Here is a 16,706-nt window from a genome sequence, read left to right on the forward strand (position 1 = left end):
CACGTACTGTACGCCTCTGACCGTTTAAGCTCTCCCAAGTCCCCCCTTTTAACCTTTATCTGCGTTTGGTGAAAATTAAGATCTTTCAAGCCGTAAAGAGTGACTTTATATCGTGCCCGGATTTGGGATAAAGAGCAACTACACAAAAAATAACACGAGAAGTAGACTATTGCCTCCCTACCCTAATAAACACAAGGTTGTTGTTATTCCACAATTGAACCATTGTCACAGTAAATAAAGTGATTATCGAATATGTCTAGTATTATAGAAGCGTCCGCTGCTTTGAGAAAGAGAAAGCATTTGAAAAGAGGTATTCAATTTACTCTTATGATTGTTGGGCAGTCTGGATCCGGGAGATCTACATTCATTAATACTTTATGTGGCCAGGAAGTCGTAGAAACATCAACAACTGTATTGCTTCCCAATGATGATTCCTCTCAAATCGATGTGCAATTGAGAGAAGAAACTGTGGAACTGGAGGATGATGAAGGCGTCAAAATTCAGTTGACGATCATTGACACACCAGGTTTTGGCGATTCTTTGGACAATTCTCCATCATTTAACATGATTTCAGACTATATTCGCCACCAGTACGATGAAATCTTGTTGGAGGAAAGTCGAGTGAGAAGAAATCCACGTTTTAAAGATGGGCGGGTACACTGTTGTCTTTACTTGATCAATCCTACAGGTCACGGGTTAAAGGAAATAGATGTTGAGTTTATGAGACAATTAGGGCCCTTGGTGAACGTCATTCCTGTCATTAGTAAGGCGGACTCATTGACTCCTGACGAACTGAAACTGAACAAGAAATTGATCATGGAAGATATCGACTACTATAACTTACCCATATACAGCTTCCCATTCGATCAAGAGGTCGTCAGCGACGAAGACTACGAGACTAACACTTACCTTCGTTCATTATTGCCGTTCTCCATCATTGGCTCTAACGAGACCTTTGAAACACCAGAAGGTGCCGTAGTACACGGAAGAAGATACCCATGGGGCACAATAGATGTCGAGGACCCTGCAGTTTCCGACTTTTGCGTCCTAAGAAATGCCTTATTAATTTCGCATTTGAACGATTTGAAGGATTATACCCATGAATTGCTATATGAAAGATACAGAACCGAAGCTTTATCTGGTGACATGCTGACCGCCAGTAGCGTCTCGTCCAAGTTGATAAATAATGGCTCACAAGAATTTATTGGCTCTCCTGTCATGTCAGGTGCGGCGTCCGAATCTGCACGTGGTAGTGGAGTCCCAGATGCAGAGTCCAGAAACTCGACCAAGCAGTCATCTAACCAAGATACCTACCTCGCCCGCGAGGAACAAATTAAAATGGAGGAGAAACGCTTAAAGGCTTTTGAAGAAAGAGTTCAACAAGAATTGCTATCAAAAAGACAAGAATTATTACGGAGAGAACAAGAATTAAGGGAAATTGAGGAGAGACTAGAAAGGGAGGCTAAAGTGAAGCAAGATGCAGAAGAATAACCACGGTATAGTTTACAGAGTGTTAACGTAATAGCTTTAAAAAAAGTAGGCATCATAGGCTAGTTATAAACACATATATTAATATGTATATATGTAGCAAAGGTATTGTGAATTAAAGAGATATGCACTTTAGTAAAGTGGATCATCGCCTATCAACTTTGACGCCTCAGCCATTATCTTTGCTAATCATCCTAACGCGAAATCTTCATTTTAATTTACATTGCCACATGAGGAAACTGACGCGTCGATATATTTTATAATCCGGTGGCCAAGAAAAAGAAAGTTAATCCGACACATTCTTTTTGCGTTAGTATATAAACCACAAAAAAATTTCCACCAGTCTACAACGAAAATGAAGATCAGCACTTACGAAACGGATCAGCAGTAATTACGGTATTTGAAGCTAAAGGATTCGGATCCAGATGGATCCATTGTTTAGCACTTTCTTGTAGTTAGTATATCTCCCGGATTATTATGATGCAAATTTATATGATGAGGAACTAGATAGGGACAACAGATCTTCAATGACGAGGAAAGTCTTTTCAATGCCCAGTTTTTAGTAGAGCTTGGGCGCTAAACCTGACTTGTTTGCATCTATTAATGTTTGGGAGTGTGGAAACTAAGTGATATTTCTGTAAATAGTTGTACACAATGTATTGTAAAATGTCAAGAGAGATATCAAACCTCTTAAAAGATGGAAATGTAGGAAGTTTTAAGTTCCTCAGTTCGGTGGTTTCTTCCAGGATTTCATGGATTTATGAGCAACGAACTGTAGGGCTTTCTTTTCTGGTGGAGATTTTTCTAACGACATTGGCGCGTTGAAAGAGTCCTGTGGGAACACTAGAATGTCACCAACCAACTTTGGTACAGAAATATGATGAAAGTCCTTCCATGTGATTTTGGTCAGAATACCGCTCTGCACATAGTCGTTGAGGTATGTAAAAATGACATCTGTCCATGCACCGGAGCCTGTCCAACCCATTATATTTAGGTCATTTCTGAGATTGACTTTCAAGTCCCCGGTTTTCATTCTACGTAAGGTTTCCTCTGTAATTCTTGCGACGAACTCACGGATGATGGGATGTCCTGGTTTGGCTTGAATAACCCAGGTGCAGAATTGCAATCTTCTGATATAGTTGGATTTCCAGTCTGCGTTCTTGGCATCATGCTCAATACCGATAATAAGACCAGTTTCCTTAGGTGCGACATTTTCTGGAATCCAGTTTGGTACTGGCTGGTGCGGCTTGGTGTCAATATCTGCGTAGACACCGCCACGGGCCAAAAGAATCAAATACTTAAAGAAATCAACCTTTAAAATCGCACTGGGTAGGTTTTCGTAGGCCTCGATCACTTCTGGAATTGAAGCATAAAAGTAGTGTACCAAAGCGCTTGCTGTGACGTCGTTGGCAATCTCATGCACAAAGCCTGGATTCCTGTCGGCCCAATTTCGTTCAAAACCCTGAAGCTCGGAATCCATTCTCTCGTCCAGGTCTGAAAAAGGCCAGGTCTGCCAGATATAAGATGGAAACTTGGCTGTAATCTCGTATTCAAACCTTGCAGCTAAACGCTCGCGAAGAGTGTAGTGCTCTGCAGGCTGTCTTAACTCCGATACCTTTTTCTCGAGCATTTTACGCTCTCTATCTAATCTTTTAATTTGTTCATCTTGTTTCTTCAACAACTGTTCCGAGAGCAGTTCAAATTTATCGATAATCTCCTCATTTGTACGAGTCACTTCAGACTGTTTAAATAAGTCTTTTGGTAAGCTTTGCAACATCTTTTGCAGGTCCTTCGATTTTGACTGGCTAATAAACCTTAGGAGTAGTACAATACTAAACAAAACAGGAAGCGTGATAAACACATAACGCTTCCAGTTATTGGTCTTGTAGCCCCCGGTCATTAGAAATTGTCTGAAGAGTTTTTTGACAACTATAGAGCGAATGATTCTTGGAGTGACAACGTCTACTAAAGGAGTTGTTTTAAAAATAAAGCGTCTTTAGAATATATAATATCACTCTGTACGTCTATACAAACAGGCTTTCGTCAACTACATTAAATTGGGCAACCATTTCGTCCAAGAGACGGTAGCACGCGTCCAGGCGCGAGGGGATCGCGCAGCTGACATCAGCGTTCTCAATGGCTCGCTGGAGCTGCAAACGCTCCTCTTCGTCCTCAACAGGGCAATTAACCGTGATTAAAACATCAGTTTCAACGTGTTGAAGCCTTATCAGACCGACAAAAACAACCACAGTGTCTCGACAATCCTTCTTGCCCCATTTCAGGACTGAGTCCACTACAGCACACCGCTGTACGTTCCCTTTCAATTTATATCTGATCACGTGCCAGCTGTTCGAGCCGTTCAAGCTAGACACCTCAGAGAGATGGATATCGAGCGCCTTGCGGTCATCCGACTCGTCGACTCGCTGCAACAGGTCTATAATAATACTTTCGTTCAGCCCGAGCCCGTCATCGAAGCTTTCTGCCGGTTTTCGACTGTTAACGAAGACCTCCTGCGTATCTGGAACCTCTCGTAACGTAGAAACATCTATAAATCCTTCAGGAATCACTGTAGTGATGTTACCACCGTAAAGCTCCTGTTTACGAAACATAGTACTCATTGAGAGGGAGCTACCAACAACCTAGGCCCTGCGATAGCTAATCTGTCGTCTATTTTAAGCGCGGCCAACTAAAAATATGTTTAATACCGTTACCCGGATACCACGGGTGGCGAACCTGTGCTACCTTCCTTGCGCAAGACTTCGAGCTATAAACAAACTACCCCTTTTATTCTTACAAAAGTCTCTTAGAATGAGAGCTGAACACTATCGATCTGTTAAAAGTTACTGATCAAGGATGTCCAGCAAAGGTGAAATAGATGAGGGTTTATACTCTCGTCAGCTATATGTGTTGGGTAAAGAAGCAATGTTAAAAATGCAGTTATCAAACGTTCTTATTATTGGTTTGAAAGGACTTGGTGTCGAAATAGCAAAGAATGTTGTCTTGGCTGGTGTTAAGTCGTTAACATTGTATGATCCTACTCCAATTTGTTTGCAGGATTTATCTACACAATTTTTTTTGGCAGAACGTGAGATTGGTAAGCCAAGAGATCAAACTTCCCAGCCTAAACTTGCTGAATTGAACTCTTATGTGCCCGTGAATGTTACAAGTACGTTGGATGAGAACATTTTGCGTACATTTCAAGTGATCGTTGCAACCGATACTGTTTCGCTTGAGGAGAAGATTCGGTTGAACGGGTTTGCACATGAGAACAATATTAAATTCATTTCTACTGAAACCAGGGGCTTATTTGGTAATATATTTGTTGACTGTGGAGATGAATTTACTGTACTTGACACTAATGGAGAAGAGCCAAAAAGTGGTATTGTGTCAGATATTGAGGCTGACGGAACGATCACAATGTTAGATGATAACAGACATAATTTGGAAGATGGTGATTACGTTAAGTTCTCCGAGGTTGAGGGGTTGGAGAAGCTAAATGACGGTAAGCCATATAAAGTAGAAGTTTTGGGGCCATTTGCCTTCAAAATTGGTTCTGTGAAACACCTAGGGACTTACAAGAAAGGAGGCGTTTTTACTCAGGTAAAGATGCCAGTTAAGCTTTCTTTCAAAACATTGCAAGAGTCTCTTGCAGACCCTGAGTTTTTGGTTGCTGATTATGGTAAATTTGATAGACCACCTCAATTACATGTGGGTTTCCAGGCATTACATCAGTTTGTGGTGAAGAATAATGGGCAACTTCCAAAGCCAATGAATGAAGACGACGCTAAGCAATTAGTAAGCTTTGCGAAGGAGATAGCCGCTCAACAACCTAAAGTCATAGCGAAGGATGTGGATATTGATGAGAAGATAATCAAGGAATTGGCATACCAAGCTAGGGGGGATATCCCAGGTATGGTTGCATTCTTTGGTGGGTTGGTTGCACAGGAAGTTTTGAAGGCCTGTTCCGGTAAGTTTACGCCTCTAAAGCAGTATATGTATTTTGACTCCATTGAGTCATTGCCAGACCCTTCTAAGTTCCCAAGAACCGAGGCTTCTACAGCTCCTATACAATCACGTTATGATAACCAAATCGCAGTTTTTGGTATTGATTTCCAAAGGGCCATCGCAAATTTGAAGGTCTTCCTTGTTGGATCGGGTGCTATTGGTTGTGAAATGTTAAAAAACTGGGCTTTGTTAGGTCTCTGTTCTGGTCCAAATGGTAAGATCACTATCACTGATAACGATTCTATTGAAAGGTCTAACTTAAACCGTCAATTCTTGTTTCGGGCAAAGGATGTTGGAAGAGGTAAAGCTGCTGTTGCAGCTGAAGCTGCTATTGTAATTAATCCTGACTTGAGGGGCCATATCGATGCCAAGGAAGATAAAGTTGGTACAGAAACAGAAGAGATTTTTGATAGCGCATTCTGGGAAGGTCTAGATTTCGTTACAAACGCTTTGGATAACGTCGATGCGCGTACTTACGTTGATCGCCGCTGTGTGTTTTACAAAAAACCATTGCTTGAATCGGGTACTCTAGGTACAAAAGGTAATACGCAAGTAGTCATTCCAAATTTGACGGAATCCTACTCATCTTCAAGAGATCCACCTGAAAAAGCCATCCCATTGTGTACCCTACGTTCCTTTCCTAATAAGATTGATCATACAATTGCATGGGCCAAATCTTTATTCCAAGGCTATTTTGCAGAAACACCGGAAAACGTAAACATGTATCTCACGCAACCAAACTTTGTTGAAAATACAATGAAACAGGGCGGTGATATTAAGGGTATCTTGGAGTCTATTTCGCATTCGTTATGTAACAGACCTTACAACTATGAGGACTGTATTAAATGGGCCAGAATTGAGTTTGAGAAAAAGTTTAATCATGACATACAACAATTGTTGTACAATTTCCCTAAAGACGCTACTACTTCCACAGGTGCTCCATTTTGGTCGGGGCCTAAGCGTGCTCCAACACCGTTGACCTTTGACATTGAAAACCCTTACCATTTCCATTTTATTGTTGGTGGCGCAAGCTTGCGCGCTTACAACTATGGATTGAAGGGTGAGGAAAGTGTGCCTGATATTTCATACTACAAGCAGGTATTATCAACAGTTCAAATTCCAGGATTTAGTCCCAGGTCTGATATAAAAATTCAAGCAAGTGATGACGAGCCTGATCCAAATGCAAACAATCAACTTGAAGGCGATGCCATCGATGCCTTAGTTGCATCATTACCGGATGCATCCTCTTTAGCAGGATTACAAATGATTCCTGTAGAGTTCGAAAAAGATGATGACACGAATCATCACATTGAATTTATCACTGCCGCTTCTAATAACAGAGCCTCTAACTACAATATTGATTCTGTAGACCACCAAAAGACGAAATTCATTGCTGGTCGTATTATTCCTGCAATTGCAACTACTACTGGTTTGGTTACTGGATTAATTAACCTTGAATTGTACAAGGTCGTTGATGGTAGTACTGACATTGAAAAGTATAAGAATGGTTTCGTGAATTTGGCTTTGCCATACTTTGGCTTTGCCGAACCAATAGCCTCTTCTCAAGGAAAATACAATAATAAATCATATGACAAAATCTGGGATAGGTTTGACATAAACGGTGATGCTAAGTTGAGAGATTTGATAGATCACTTTAAGAATGAAGAAGGATTAGAAATAACTATGCTTTCCTATGGGGTTTCTCTACTATACGCATCATTCTTTCCACCTAAGAAATTAAAGGAAAGGCTAGATTTGCCCATCACCGAGGTTGTTAAGATTGTTACGAAGAATGAAGTCCCTAGTCATGTCAAGACCATGATTTTGGAAATATGTGCCGATGACGAGGAAGGCGAAGACGTTGAAGTTCCATATGTTACTATTCATTTGTAATTATCTGTATGTATAAAGTAAATAGTAACTGCCAGGGTTTTAATATTGGGTAGTTGGTTATCCCAAAAATGTTCGTTATTTGTTTCCAAATTAAGGTTCACCGCTAGTTACTATTCTATACAATTCGCCTCTTGATGCAAACAGTTCGTTAAATGTCCCTTTCTCACCTACCTTTCCATCCTTTAAGACTATTAAGTCATTACATGCCCGCATCATTTGTTCAGTATGGGTGATGGCCAAAATAGTTGTCCCAAATAATGAATTCTTAATGAGCTCTGCAATTGCATGAGAGTTAGCAGCATCAAGAGCTGATGTACATTCGTCTAGTATTAGAATCTTTGGCCGACGAAGTAATGCTCTTGCAATTGATAGTCTTTGTGCCTGGCCGCCAGAAAGCAAGTTAGTGTCTATACGAGTAGCTAACCCGCTTGGCTGCGAATTGACAAAATCACTAATTCCCACTAATTGTAAAACATCATAAATATCACTGTCCCTCACAGGATATGAGTGTCCGTATGTCAGGTTATCCCTGATAGTGCCATCAAAGAATATTGCCTTTTGTTCTACCAAGGCAATATTTCTCCTTAAAGCGTCTAAATCCCAATCGCAGATGTCTGTACCATCAATAACTATAGTATTCCTAGGCACTGAATATAGGCCTGTCAGTAGCAATGCAAGTGTGGATTTTCCAGACCCAGATTCACCTACTACCGCTACTTTCTGATACGGGTAAATGCTGACATTTAAGTTTCTATAGACTTTTACCGTTTTAGCAGAAGGATAGGAAAAGTCTAGATTGTTGACTGATATCACTGCATCTGATTTTGAGTTTAATTGGAATGGCATCGTCCTACCAGTGGGTACAGTATCTAAAGTTTCACCTTCTTGTAGGATTCGGTGAATATATGTAGCTGCCCTCTGTCCCCGATTGAATTCTGGAAGCTCGTTCATTAGTGAAGCACATGTCATTATTGTGAATAGTAGCAATGTAAATGTTTGAAACATTCTTTCAACCGTATACTCTCTATCGATGACAAGCTTAATCCCGTAGTAATATAAAATTGCTTGTACTATTATCACCAACGCCCCAGAAAGAGCGACCCCAAAACCTGTAGCTATTGCTCTATTCCATGCCTTCTTCTTTAGATCTGATTCCAGTGCTATATACTTGTCCATAAAATGACCTTCTAATTGTAGACATCTAATTGTCTTCATACCTTGTACTACTTCTGATACGCAATTCTCCAGTTGCGCCACTGAAGTCTTGTACTCATCTTCACATTTCTGTAGCAACCCCCCATAGATAATAGAAAGGATAACAAATAAAGGAAGCAATGAGATGCAAACCAATGACAGCTTCCAACCACTTACTAAAGCCCATGTTATTCCTATAACAGCTACCAAAATCAGAGTCGTCAAAGCACTTAGTAAACCAGAAACTAAGATCCGTAAGTCTCGCAAGTCATTAAGCACTAGAGCGGTAACCTCTGAGAGATTATTAATTTCTAATGAAAACCAATTTAAACTATTTTGGTTAATCTTCTCAATTGCCATTATTCGTAAATCCATAATCCAATACTCGCTGGAGACCGTAAGAATAAACTTCTTAAAGAATGTGAAAGCTGCGTCGCATATTGTGATTATAAGGAGAATGATTGACCAATAGAACAGGTACGATGGAGAACCACTTCCTGTAGCGTGTGGAACTAAACCATTGAGCAACTTGGAAAATGCGTAAGAAAATATAGGGTTCGTGGCGCCTGCCAAAACTGAGAAGAGCAGTCCCCATATTAAAAGCCACTTTCTGCGCAGCGTGCTGAACATAAACTGTAATATTTGACATATTGACATGAGCTGTGGACGAGAATCCAGTCCTGAACCCTCCCCTGCTTCCAAAGTTTTTAATGATTCTAGCTGCTTTTCAACATCATCGGACCTTCTTCTTCTACTCCTTCCCCTTCTGGCCGGTGTATATTTCTCATCATTTGCCCGTATTGCGTCTACAAAATAACTGCCAAAAGTGAGCATCTTACCATCGATTAACATACTATTTGTCGGAGCCATTGGATAAGTAATAGTGCTGTTTCCCAAATAAGAGGCATAGTCATCAGGGGCTAAGTACTCAGAGTATACGGTATCATAATATGTAGATTCGTAATCCTCTGAATCATAATCATCTTCAATTTGTTGCATGGAGTATAAGTTATAGAACTTACCAGATTTAGATGTTAATAAGGTTCCTTTATAACCTTCTTCCACAACTTGTCCACCTTCCATCAAATATAAATAGTCATCGTCCAAAATATGCGTCAATTCATGCGTAAGTATGATAGTAGTTTTGCCTACTCTCCATGCTCTTATAGCTTCTATCAGCAAGTCACGATGAATAATGTCTAGTGCAGACGTCACTTCATCGAGAATTAGAACCGGGGAATCTCTAACAATAGCCCGCGCTAAAGCAATCCTTTGCTGTTGGCCCCCACTGAGTGAGACACCATCACTTCCCAAAATGGTTTCCAGTCCATGAGGCAAATCCAGTATCAGTTTTTCCAATAATGCCATTTGGCAGGCCGTTTTTAAAGACTTAGTGTCCGTATGCCCTTCTTTAGCTGCAATCATAATATTGTTGCGAAGAGTATCATTGAACATGGTGCAAGATTGTTCAACCAGTGTGATGTTGGATAGTAACCAAGATTCATCTATAGACCTCAAGTCCATCGAATTCACCGATATAACGCCCTGATAGTTCAAATAGAACTTTAGAAGTAAGTTACCTAATGTGGACTTCCCAGATCCGGACTTACCAACAATAAAGTTTATCCTGTCTGGTTTAAATGTGACTGAGACGTTCTTTAGGACCACATCATTAGGCCTTGATGGATAGCTAAATGACACATTCTTAAAAACAATATCCCTAGGAACAATTGCCATTGAATCATCGCTTTTCAGCTCTGAATAGTACGTATCGAATGAGTTGGTCTGCCGGGTAGAGGCTTGATAGTCATCAGAAGCCTCCAATTGAGATATCCTCTTGACGGCTACCTTCCCCTTTTGCATTGTCATTATTTGTGCAAGGATTCCATTCAGGGTAGAGCTCAACAAAATACACGCAGAGAAGCATGTAACAACTGCATCAATATTTAACTTCCCATCCCTGATCATAGAGTTACCATACCAAAACCCTTGCACAAACATCGCCAGAGAAAATAGACGCAAGGATGCCATATTGGCAGAAGCATAAAGCGCTAGCTTAAAGAATAGTTGGCTGCACTTTTGAACGCTGATCGCAAATCGAGTCGATTCATAATCCTGAGCACCAATCAATCTAATTTGTTGCGCGGCAGCCATACACCAACTCAAAACCGATGCAGCATTCGCTGTCTCACTGTTTTCCAACGCTGTGTACTTTTCAACTAATTTCGAAAATACGTAGGTCAATATTGCAATGATTGGCGCGCTACATAAAATTACCAGCGTTAGAGACCACGAGTAGTAAAGCGATGTAGAGATAAGAGCTATCACTGTGATAGCACTTTGAAAAGTTAATGCCGAAGACTCTGCAGAGCTAGAGCGCAATTCTTCAACGCACCTATTCAACTGCGTGAAGTCACCCTTTAAATTCTCATTAGCATCGTACCAAGGAAGAGGCTTCGAAAGGTAAACATACAGAAGTCTGCGCCTTGCTCGAACACCTTGCCGCTCTCCGATAAACATCCAGGTAGTTATGGCAAGCCATGAAAATGGAATTGACCCAACTCCAGCAACCAGAATGGCCATGGATCTGACGGTCAGTTCATTAAGAATCGCCTGCTTTGTAGCAAACTCATTCGTGGCAAGCTGCTGCAACAACTTGAACACTTTTCCCGCTAAAATAGATACAATCGATGGCATTAACCCCGACACCACAGTAGTTAAAACCATAGCTACTAATAGTGTTAGATCCTTCGAAAGCGATACATATTTGTATATCGAGCCGCTCATCTTGTCTCTGGCAATCCCCCACATCTGAAGTATACCTAGCAAACCCACTTGAACCTGCTTCTAGCACCGAAATCTCATTCTCCTGAAAGCAAAACCCGCAATACCCAATAAGAACCTCCATTATATAGACTACAGTCTCAAATACAATTTAAAGTTATCTTCCACATTGTGTTTATATAAGCATGTAAATTACCGCTTTGGTTAATTACATATCATATGAAAGCCTAAACCAGCCATAGTTCTGTATGCCCGCAGATCTATGAAACACAAACATCAGCAGCCTTATATTACCGCGCAGATGCAAGAATTTGAACAATATCCTATGACCTATACTGTATACCTATATCAAAAACCTATAGTAAAACCTTTAAAATACCTATTTACACTTTCTAAGCACAACACAGGACAGTTAGTAAACACTTGTTGAGTACTCATGGTCAGCAGCCGTAATTACGTAATACACGTGACCACTTTTTCTCTGAGGGTAACCAAGAAGCGTTAAAATCACATGGAACGAATCATGGTTTGGTTTATAAGCACAGTCAGATGCATAACCCGAGTGGCTACAAGAACACTCCCCAATTGCTAAGTTCAAACTACTGTGGAAAATGAGTTTGAAAGATTTCAGTATTGGCAGTTTTCACGATGTATTCTTGCAAGTTATTGCAGATATAAGGTCTGATGACAGGTACTTTGCGCTAGCAGCCTTTTTTATTGCATTCAATCCTATATACTGGAATATTGTTGGAAGGCTCGAGTATAAAACCCATTTTATTACCAAGATTTTGGGTAGTAAGAAGAGAGGATGCTATTTATTTGCATTCTCTATATTCACCCTCGGTTTAGTTCGTGATTATTACTTCCATAAGGCAATTGGTAATCAGGTCACTAGCAAGATCCTAGATTCCGATTTAGTGAAGCTCATAGGGCTTGTTATCTCAGGTATTGGACAAGTGTTGGTTCTGACTTCGATGTATAAGTTGGGTGTGACCGGTACTTATCTAGGTGACCACTTTGGAATTTTGATGGATCACCGAGTCACCAGTTTCCCATTTAATGTGTCCGATAACCCCATGTATCAAGGATCTACACTAACCTTTTTGGGCACATCCTTATACTACGGGAAGGCCGCGGGGTTATTCTTGACGTTATTAGTAAACTTTATGTACACCATTGCGCTAAAGTTCGAGGAACCATTTACGGCTATGGTGTACGCAAAGCGTGGTGAGCAGAAAGCTAACAAAGACAAATGAACACTGAAGTTATAGATCTACTCTTCCAATTCATATATACGTCTAACGATATCTAAAAAATACCTTTGCCCGCATTAAAAACGATCTTCCCAACAACCGTAGTGAGAAAAGCTCCATTCAGTGCCGGCAGTACGCGAAAAAATAAATGCCCTCAGTGGGAATTGAACCCACGATCCCCGCATTACGAGTGCGATGCCTTACCACTTGGCCATAAGGGCTCTTAAGGGTATGTTGATCTGGCAGCTATCATCGTACAAATACGTCTTTGCAGATTTACTTCGTATCGTAGAGTCAGTAGTTCTTTATGATCCGGCCCCAAGAACATTAGAAACTGTGTACAAGGAAGGCCACCGAAACTACGTAACGGCCAACAGATGCACGGAATTCCGTTAGACTATATTAACGCATGACTTGCAGGCTGAGCCGCGAAGACCCGTGCAGGAAGACGTCATTGTTCGGAGTGGTCGTAAGTGCAACTATAATCAAAAAAACAGAAATTATATAACGAGACTCCCTTTATTAGGTATAATGCGACTCCAATTTCAAGAACCACAAGGGGCCATTGATCAGCTACTATATACTCGTAAACTAATCCCTCATTGAGAAACCTGATCAACTACCAGTTAGCACGTGACCACATCGGTAGTCCTCGACACTGCGTTTTCCTGCTGTTGAGCTTTTTACCCGCGTCGGTGCCCGTTTTACTACTAGGCAAGAATTATACCCAACAGATGATGTAACCATTGTAGGGAACCTTCATAGGGGACCATCAATGACCTATGTAGTGTCTGACATCATTTCCTTGAAGAGAATCCACCGATTTAGATAATCGCACTATGGACAGAAACAGACAGTAACAAGGAAAACTGAGGGCATCGGCGCCGAATAGATGCATAGACTAAAAACCGAGTGCAGATCTTATTGACGAAGCGTTGCTCCGAGCGCTAAACATACATTATCAGCTTATATTATTATTGTCCCTTTCTTTAAATCAAATTATGTAACGTGTTAGTTACTATTTACGGTTGGCGCGGAAAACAATAGTTGAACGAAAAACTAATATGACTTGCACTTAACCACATCACTTAACCTCATCAATTCTGTGCTAATAAATTCTCGCATAGGTTGTTTAACCACTGGCAGAATTTTGCCGTATAATAATTTCCATACTGATTGCTGATTGGTGTGCGAATGGAAATAAGAATAGCCAGATAGTCATTTCATTATAAAAAAATATTTTGCTGTTTAGTAGCTGTAATGGCGTCTTCAATATCCACAGCCTCGTTATACCCAAGGAGAAAATACAGAATGCTCATGTTTGGGTGCTTGGTGCTGGTTCTGTTTTCTATATTACCGGCTATCAATGTTAATAATGCAGAAGTTATCTTGGACGCTAAATTAAGGGATCTAACAGCGGATTGGGGGAACGACAAGACTGTTGAAGTTCCGAAGGCTGAAGATGGATGCCCAGACTATGCCGAATACTCAAGAACACCTCATCATGACAGAGAGGGACCTGAGACTCCGCTGAAGCTACCTTACCAACGGCCCTTAGAAAAATGTAGGACTTTTAGATCTCCAGTAATTGACAATTTTATTAAGAACTTTGTCCCTATGCTGCAGGATCCCGATCTTGCAATTATATTCGAGAACGCGTTTCCCAATACCCTTGATACAACAATTCTATGGCATGTGGAAGGGGAGCAGAACCAGTTTCACAAAGAATCGCATGTAACATATAGAAACAATATCCCTGAGACTTTTATTGTGACGGGGGATATCCATGCCGAGTGGCTGCGTGACTCTGCATGGCAGCTTTCCGTATACCACCGATTTTTAAAAGGCGATCCTAAACTAAGGGAACTTATTCTGGGCGCTATAAATACGCAGTCGCATTTCATTATCAGCAATCCATACTGTAACGCTTTCCAGCCCCCTAAATACAGCAATGTCGATCGGGTTAACAGTACAATAGATCAAGTATTTCCTAAACCTAATTGGGATGAGGTATTTGAGTGCAAGTACGAGATCGATTCACTGGCATCATTTTTAACCCTTTCTTATGGATACTACAATGGTGTGGCCAATGAAGACAAGTTCAGGTTTATCACATCTGACTGGCTACTGGCAGTTCAAAGTCTGATAAACGTTCTTAGAAGAGAGTCTGTACCTACATTTGCTGCGGATGGCACAGTCAACCCTTATATGTACAGCTTCAAGAGAAAAACCACCATAGGTTCGGAGACTCTGCCCCTGGGAGGCGTTGGAAACCCGGTAAATTCAAACACCGGGCTAATACGTTCTGCATTCAGACCTAGCGATGATGCGACTGTCTTCCAATTTTTCATCGCTGGAAACGCACATATGGCTGTAGAGTTGGATCATTTAGTCACAATTTTAAAAGCCTATACAACGGAGTCCAAGTCAAATGAAGAGCCAAGCAGCGGCTTCAGTAACATATACAACATTCCTATTGCAACATTGATATCTGACGCAGAGAAGTTATCAGCACAAATTAAAACAGGAATCAAAGAACATGGTATAGTTAAACACCCGCTTTTCGGCCAGGTTTACGCATATGAGGTCGACGGCTACGATAGTAGAATTATAATGGATGATGCTAATATCCCATCTTTATTGTCACTCCCTGCACTTGGATTCGTCGATGCAAAAGACAAGATATATCAAAACACCAGAAAAATGATCTTGTCATCCCAACACAACCCATACTATATCAACGGGAAGTTCTTCGAGGGTATTGGAGGACCACATATCGGAGTGGAAAGCCCATGGCCTATGAGCTTGTTGGTTCGTATACGTACCTCAAACGACGATCAAGAGATTAAAGAATGCTTGAAATACGTTTTAGAATCAACTGGAGGATTGGGATTGATACATGAATCTATAAATGCTTTTGTTGAAAATGGAAAGGAGTACACTAGGCCATGGTTTGCATGGGCTAATTCGGAATTTGCAAAAACAATTCTACAGCTAGCAGAGACAAAGCCACATCTAGTTTTAAGGGAAGATGTAGCGCGTAAGAAATTCGATTTAGATGCAATGATCGCTGACGCAAAGGAAGCAGCTGGCATTTAAACCACTTTATTCTACCTTTAAAATATTTCGTGGTAATATATTGTCACATATAGTTTTACACGAGTTGGTAATATGTCTTTTTATTGTATTAAATCTTAAATAAAGGCGTTAATTCATATCACTAAACATATCTTTATAGAGTGCTTTTTCTATCGTATTGACTTCCTACCGTTGCAATGTCGTTCCTTTCGCAAGTTGGAGCTAATAGTATGCTAGTTGAGTTGACCCTTGACCCCAGATTAAAGTTTTGGGTGCTACTGCCAATATCAATTGTAATGCTAGTAGTGGGGGTGTTTCGTCAACAGATAACACAGCTTATAGGGAATAAGGTGAAGACAGTATCAAGGGCTAAGGTAACGGAAAATCATTATATTAGCAAAGCTCAAGCATTGCTGGGTAATGGGTTGAACTTACACGAAGAATCATTCAGAGTCAGGCAGGAATACTTGGCAAATGTCCTATCAGAAGGAAAATACTTGGCCATGAAAGACCAATCGAATGATGTACAGAACATTCTAAGTGATCCAAATACTATGGATACTATGGTTAATATGGCTGTGGGTAACTTTGCCAACTATATTCCGCAGACCTTAATCATGTGGTGGGTTAACTACTTCTTTGGCGGATTTGTTTTAATGAAGCTGCCATTTCCATTAACTATAAGGTTTAAAGAGATGTTACAAAGTGGTGTATTGAGTTCCGATCTTGATGTTCGCTGGGTTAGCAGTATATCATGGTACTTCATTTCAATGTTTGGTTTAGATCCCCTCTACAATTTACTCTTTGGCAACACTGAGATTGATGATTTTGAAATATCAATGCAACAACAATTTGTAGGGTCCGCAATGCCTGGAGGACCGGCTCCAGATGTTCTAATGAAGAACTTTGCTAACGACCTAACTATTGCACAACATGAATCATGTTTCAATGGCATTGAAAAAAGGGTTTTGGCTATGTATAGTTAAGCATTACATAGGACAACAATAAGAA

At 40.6% G+C, this 16,706-nt stretch overlaps 8 protein-coding genes and 2 non-coding genes across 10 annotated transcripts; 6 read left to right on the forward strand and 4 right to left on the reverse strand.

The window, feature by feature from the left end:
- Nucleotides 1-252: 252 nt before the first annotated feature.
- CDC11 (septin CDC11) lies at nucleotides 253-1,491 on the forward strand (the record flags this gene model as incomplete). The annotated part of the gene is made up of 1 exon (XM_018133317.1): nucleotides 253-1,491. The coding sequence occupies one exon, from the start codon at nucleotides 253-255 to the stop codon at nucleotides 1,489-1,491; it is 1,239 nt and encodes a 412-aa protein (XP_017988557.1).
- A 489-nt stretch (nucleotides 1,492-1,980) lies between these two features.
- Nucleotides 1,981-2,068, forward strand: AW171_hschr63519. The gene has a single exon (XR_001930119.1). It is a non-coding gene; the product is annotated as an HFLSNR64 (small nuclear RNA).
- Nucleotides 2,069-2,212: 144 nt separating this feature from the next.
- Nucleotides 2,213-3,388, reverse strand: HOC1 (alpha-1,6-mannosyltransferase; the record flags this gene model as incomplete). The annotated part of the gene is made up of 1 exon (XM_018133316.1): nucleotides 2,213-3,388. The coding sequence occupies one exon, from the start codon at nucleotides 3,386-3,388 to the stop codon at nucleotides 2,213-2,215; it is 1,176 nt and encodes a 391-aa protein (XP_017988558.1).
- A 124-nt stretch (nucleotides 3,389-3,512) lies between these two features.
- MOG1 (Ran GTPase-binding protein MOG1) lies at nucleotides 3,513-4,106 on the reverse strand (the record flags this gene model as incomplete). The annotated part of the gene is made up of 1 exon (XM_018133315.1): nucleotides 3,513-4,106. The coding sequence occupies one exon, from the start codon at nucleotides 4,104-4,106 to the stop codon at nucleotides 3,513-3,515; it is 594 nt and encodes a 197-aa protein (XP_017988559.1).
- A 235-nt stretch (nucleotides 4,107-4,341) lies between these two features.
- Nucleotides 4,342-7,386, forward strand: UBA1 (E1 ubiquitin-activating protein UBA1; the record flags this gene model as incomplete). Its single annotated transcript, XM_018133314.1, has 1 exon — nucleotides 4,342-7,386. One exon carries the CDS (start codon nucleotides 4,342-4,344, stop codon nucleotides 7,384-7,386), a length of 3,045 nt encoding a protein of 1,014 aa, XP_017988560.1.
- A 90-nt stretch (nucleotides 7,387-7,476) lies between these two features.
- STE6 (ATP-binding cassette a-factor transporter STE6) lies at nucleotides 7,477-11,391 on the reverse strand (the record flags this gene model as incomplete). Its single annotated transcript, XM_018133313.1, has 1 exon — nucleotides 7,477-11,391. The coding sequence occupies one exon, from the start codon at nucleotides 11,389-11,391 to the stop codon at nucleotides 7,477-7,479; it is 3,915 nt and encodes a 1,304-aa protein (XP_017988561.1).
- A 584-nt stretch (nucleotides 11,392-11,975) lies between these two features.
- On the forward strand, nucleotides 11,976-12,620 carry OPI3 (bifunctional phosphatidyl-N-methylethanolamine N-methyltransferase/phosphatidyl-N-dimethylethanolamine N-methyltransferase; the record flags this gene model as incomplete). The annotated part of the gene is made up of 1 exon (XM_018133312.1): nucleotides 11,976-12,620. One exon carries the CDS (start codon nucleotides 11,976-11,978, stop codon nucleotides 12,618-12,620), a length of 645 nt encoding a protein of 214 aa, XP_017988562.1.
- A 146-nt stretch (nucleotides 12,621-12,766) lies between these two features.
- AW171_hschr63525 lies at nucleotides 12,767-12,838 on the reverse strand. The gene has a single exon. It is a non-coding gene; the product is annotated as a tRNA-Thr (tRNA).
- Nucleotides 12,839-13,877: 1,039 nt separating this feature from the next.
- AW171_hschr63526 (glycoside hydrolase family 125 protein) lies at nucleotides 13,878-15,716 on the forward strand (the record flags this gene model as incomplete). The annotated part of the gene is made up of 1 exon (XM_018133311.1): nucleotides 13,878-15,716. One exon carries the CDS (start codon nucleotides 13,878-13,880, stop codon nucleotides 15,714-15,716), a length of 1,839 nt encoding a protein of 612 aa, XP_017988563.1.
- A 176-nt stretch (nucleotides 15,717-15,892) lies between these two features.
- EMC3 (ER membrane complex subunit EMC3) lies at nucleotides 15,893-16,681 on the forward strand (the record flags this gene model as incomplete). The annotated part of the gene is made up of 1 exon (XM_018133310.1): nucleotides 15,893-16,681. One exon carries the CDS (start codon nucleotides 15,893-15,895, stop codon nucleotides 16,679-16,681), a length of 789 nt encoding a protein of 262 aa, XP_017988564.1.
- Between the last annotated feature and the right edge of the window lie 25 nt (nucleotides 16,682-16,706).

This window comes from Eremothecium sinecaudum, chromosome VI, assembly GCF_001548555.1.
Source record: "Eremothecium sinecaudum strain ATCC 58844 chromosome VI, complete sequence".
NCBI classification, from domain to species: Eukaryota; Fungi; Ascomycota; class Saccharomycetes; order Saccharomycetales; family Saccharomycetaceae; genus Eremothecium; species Eremothecium sinecaudum.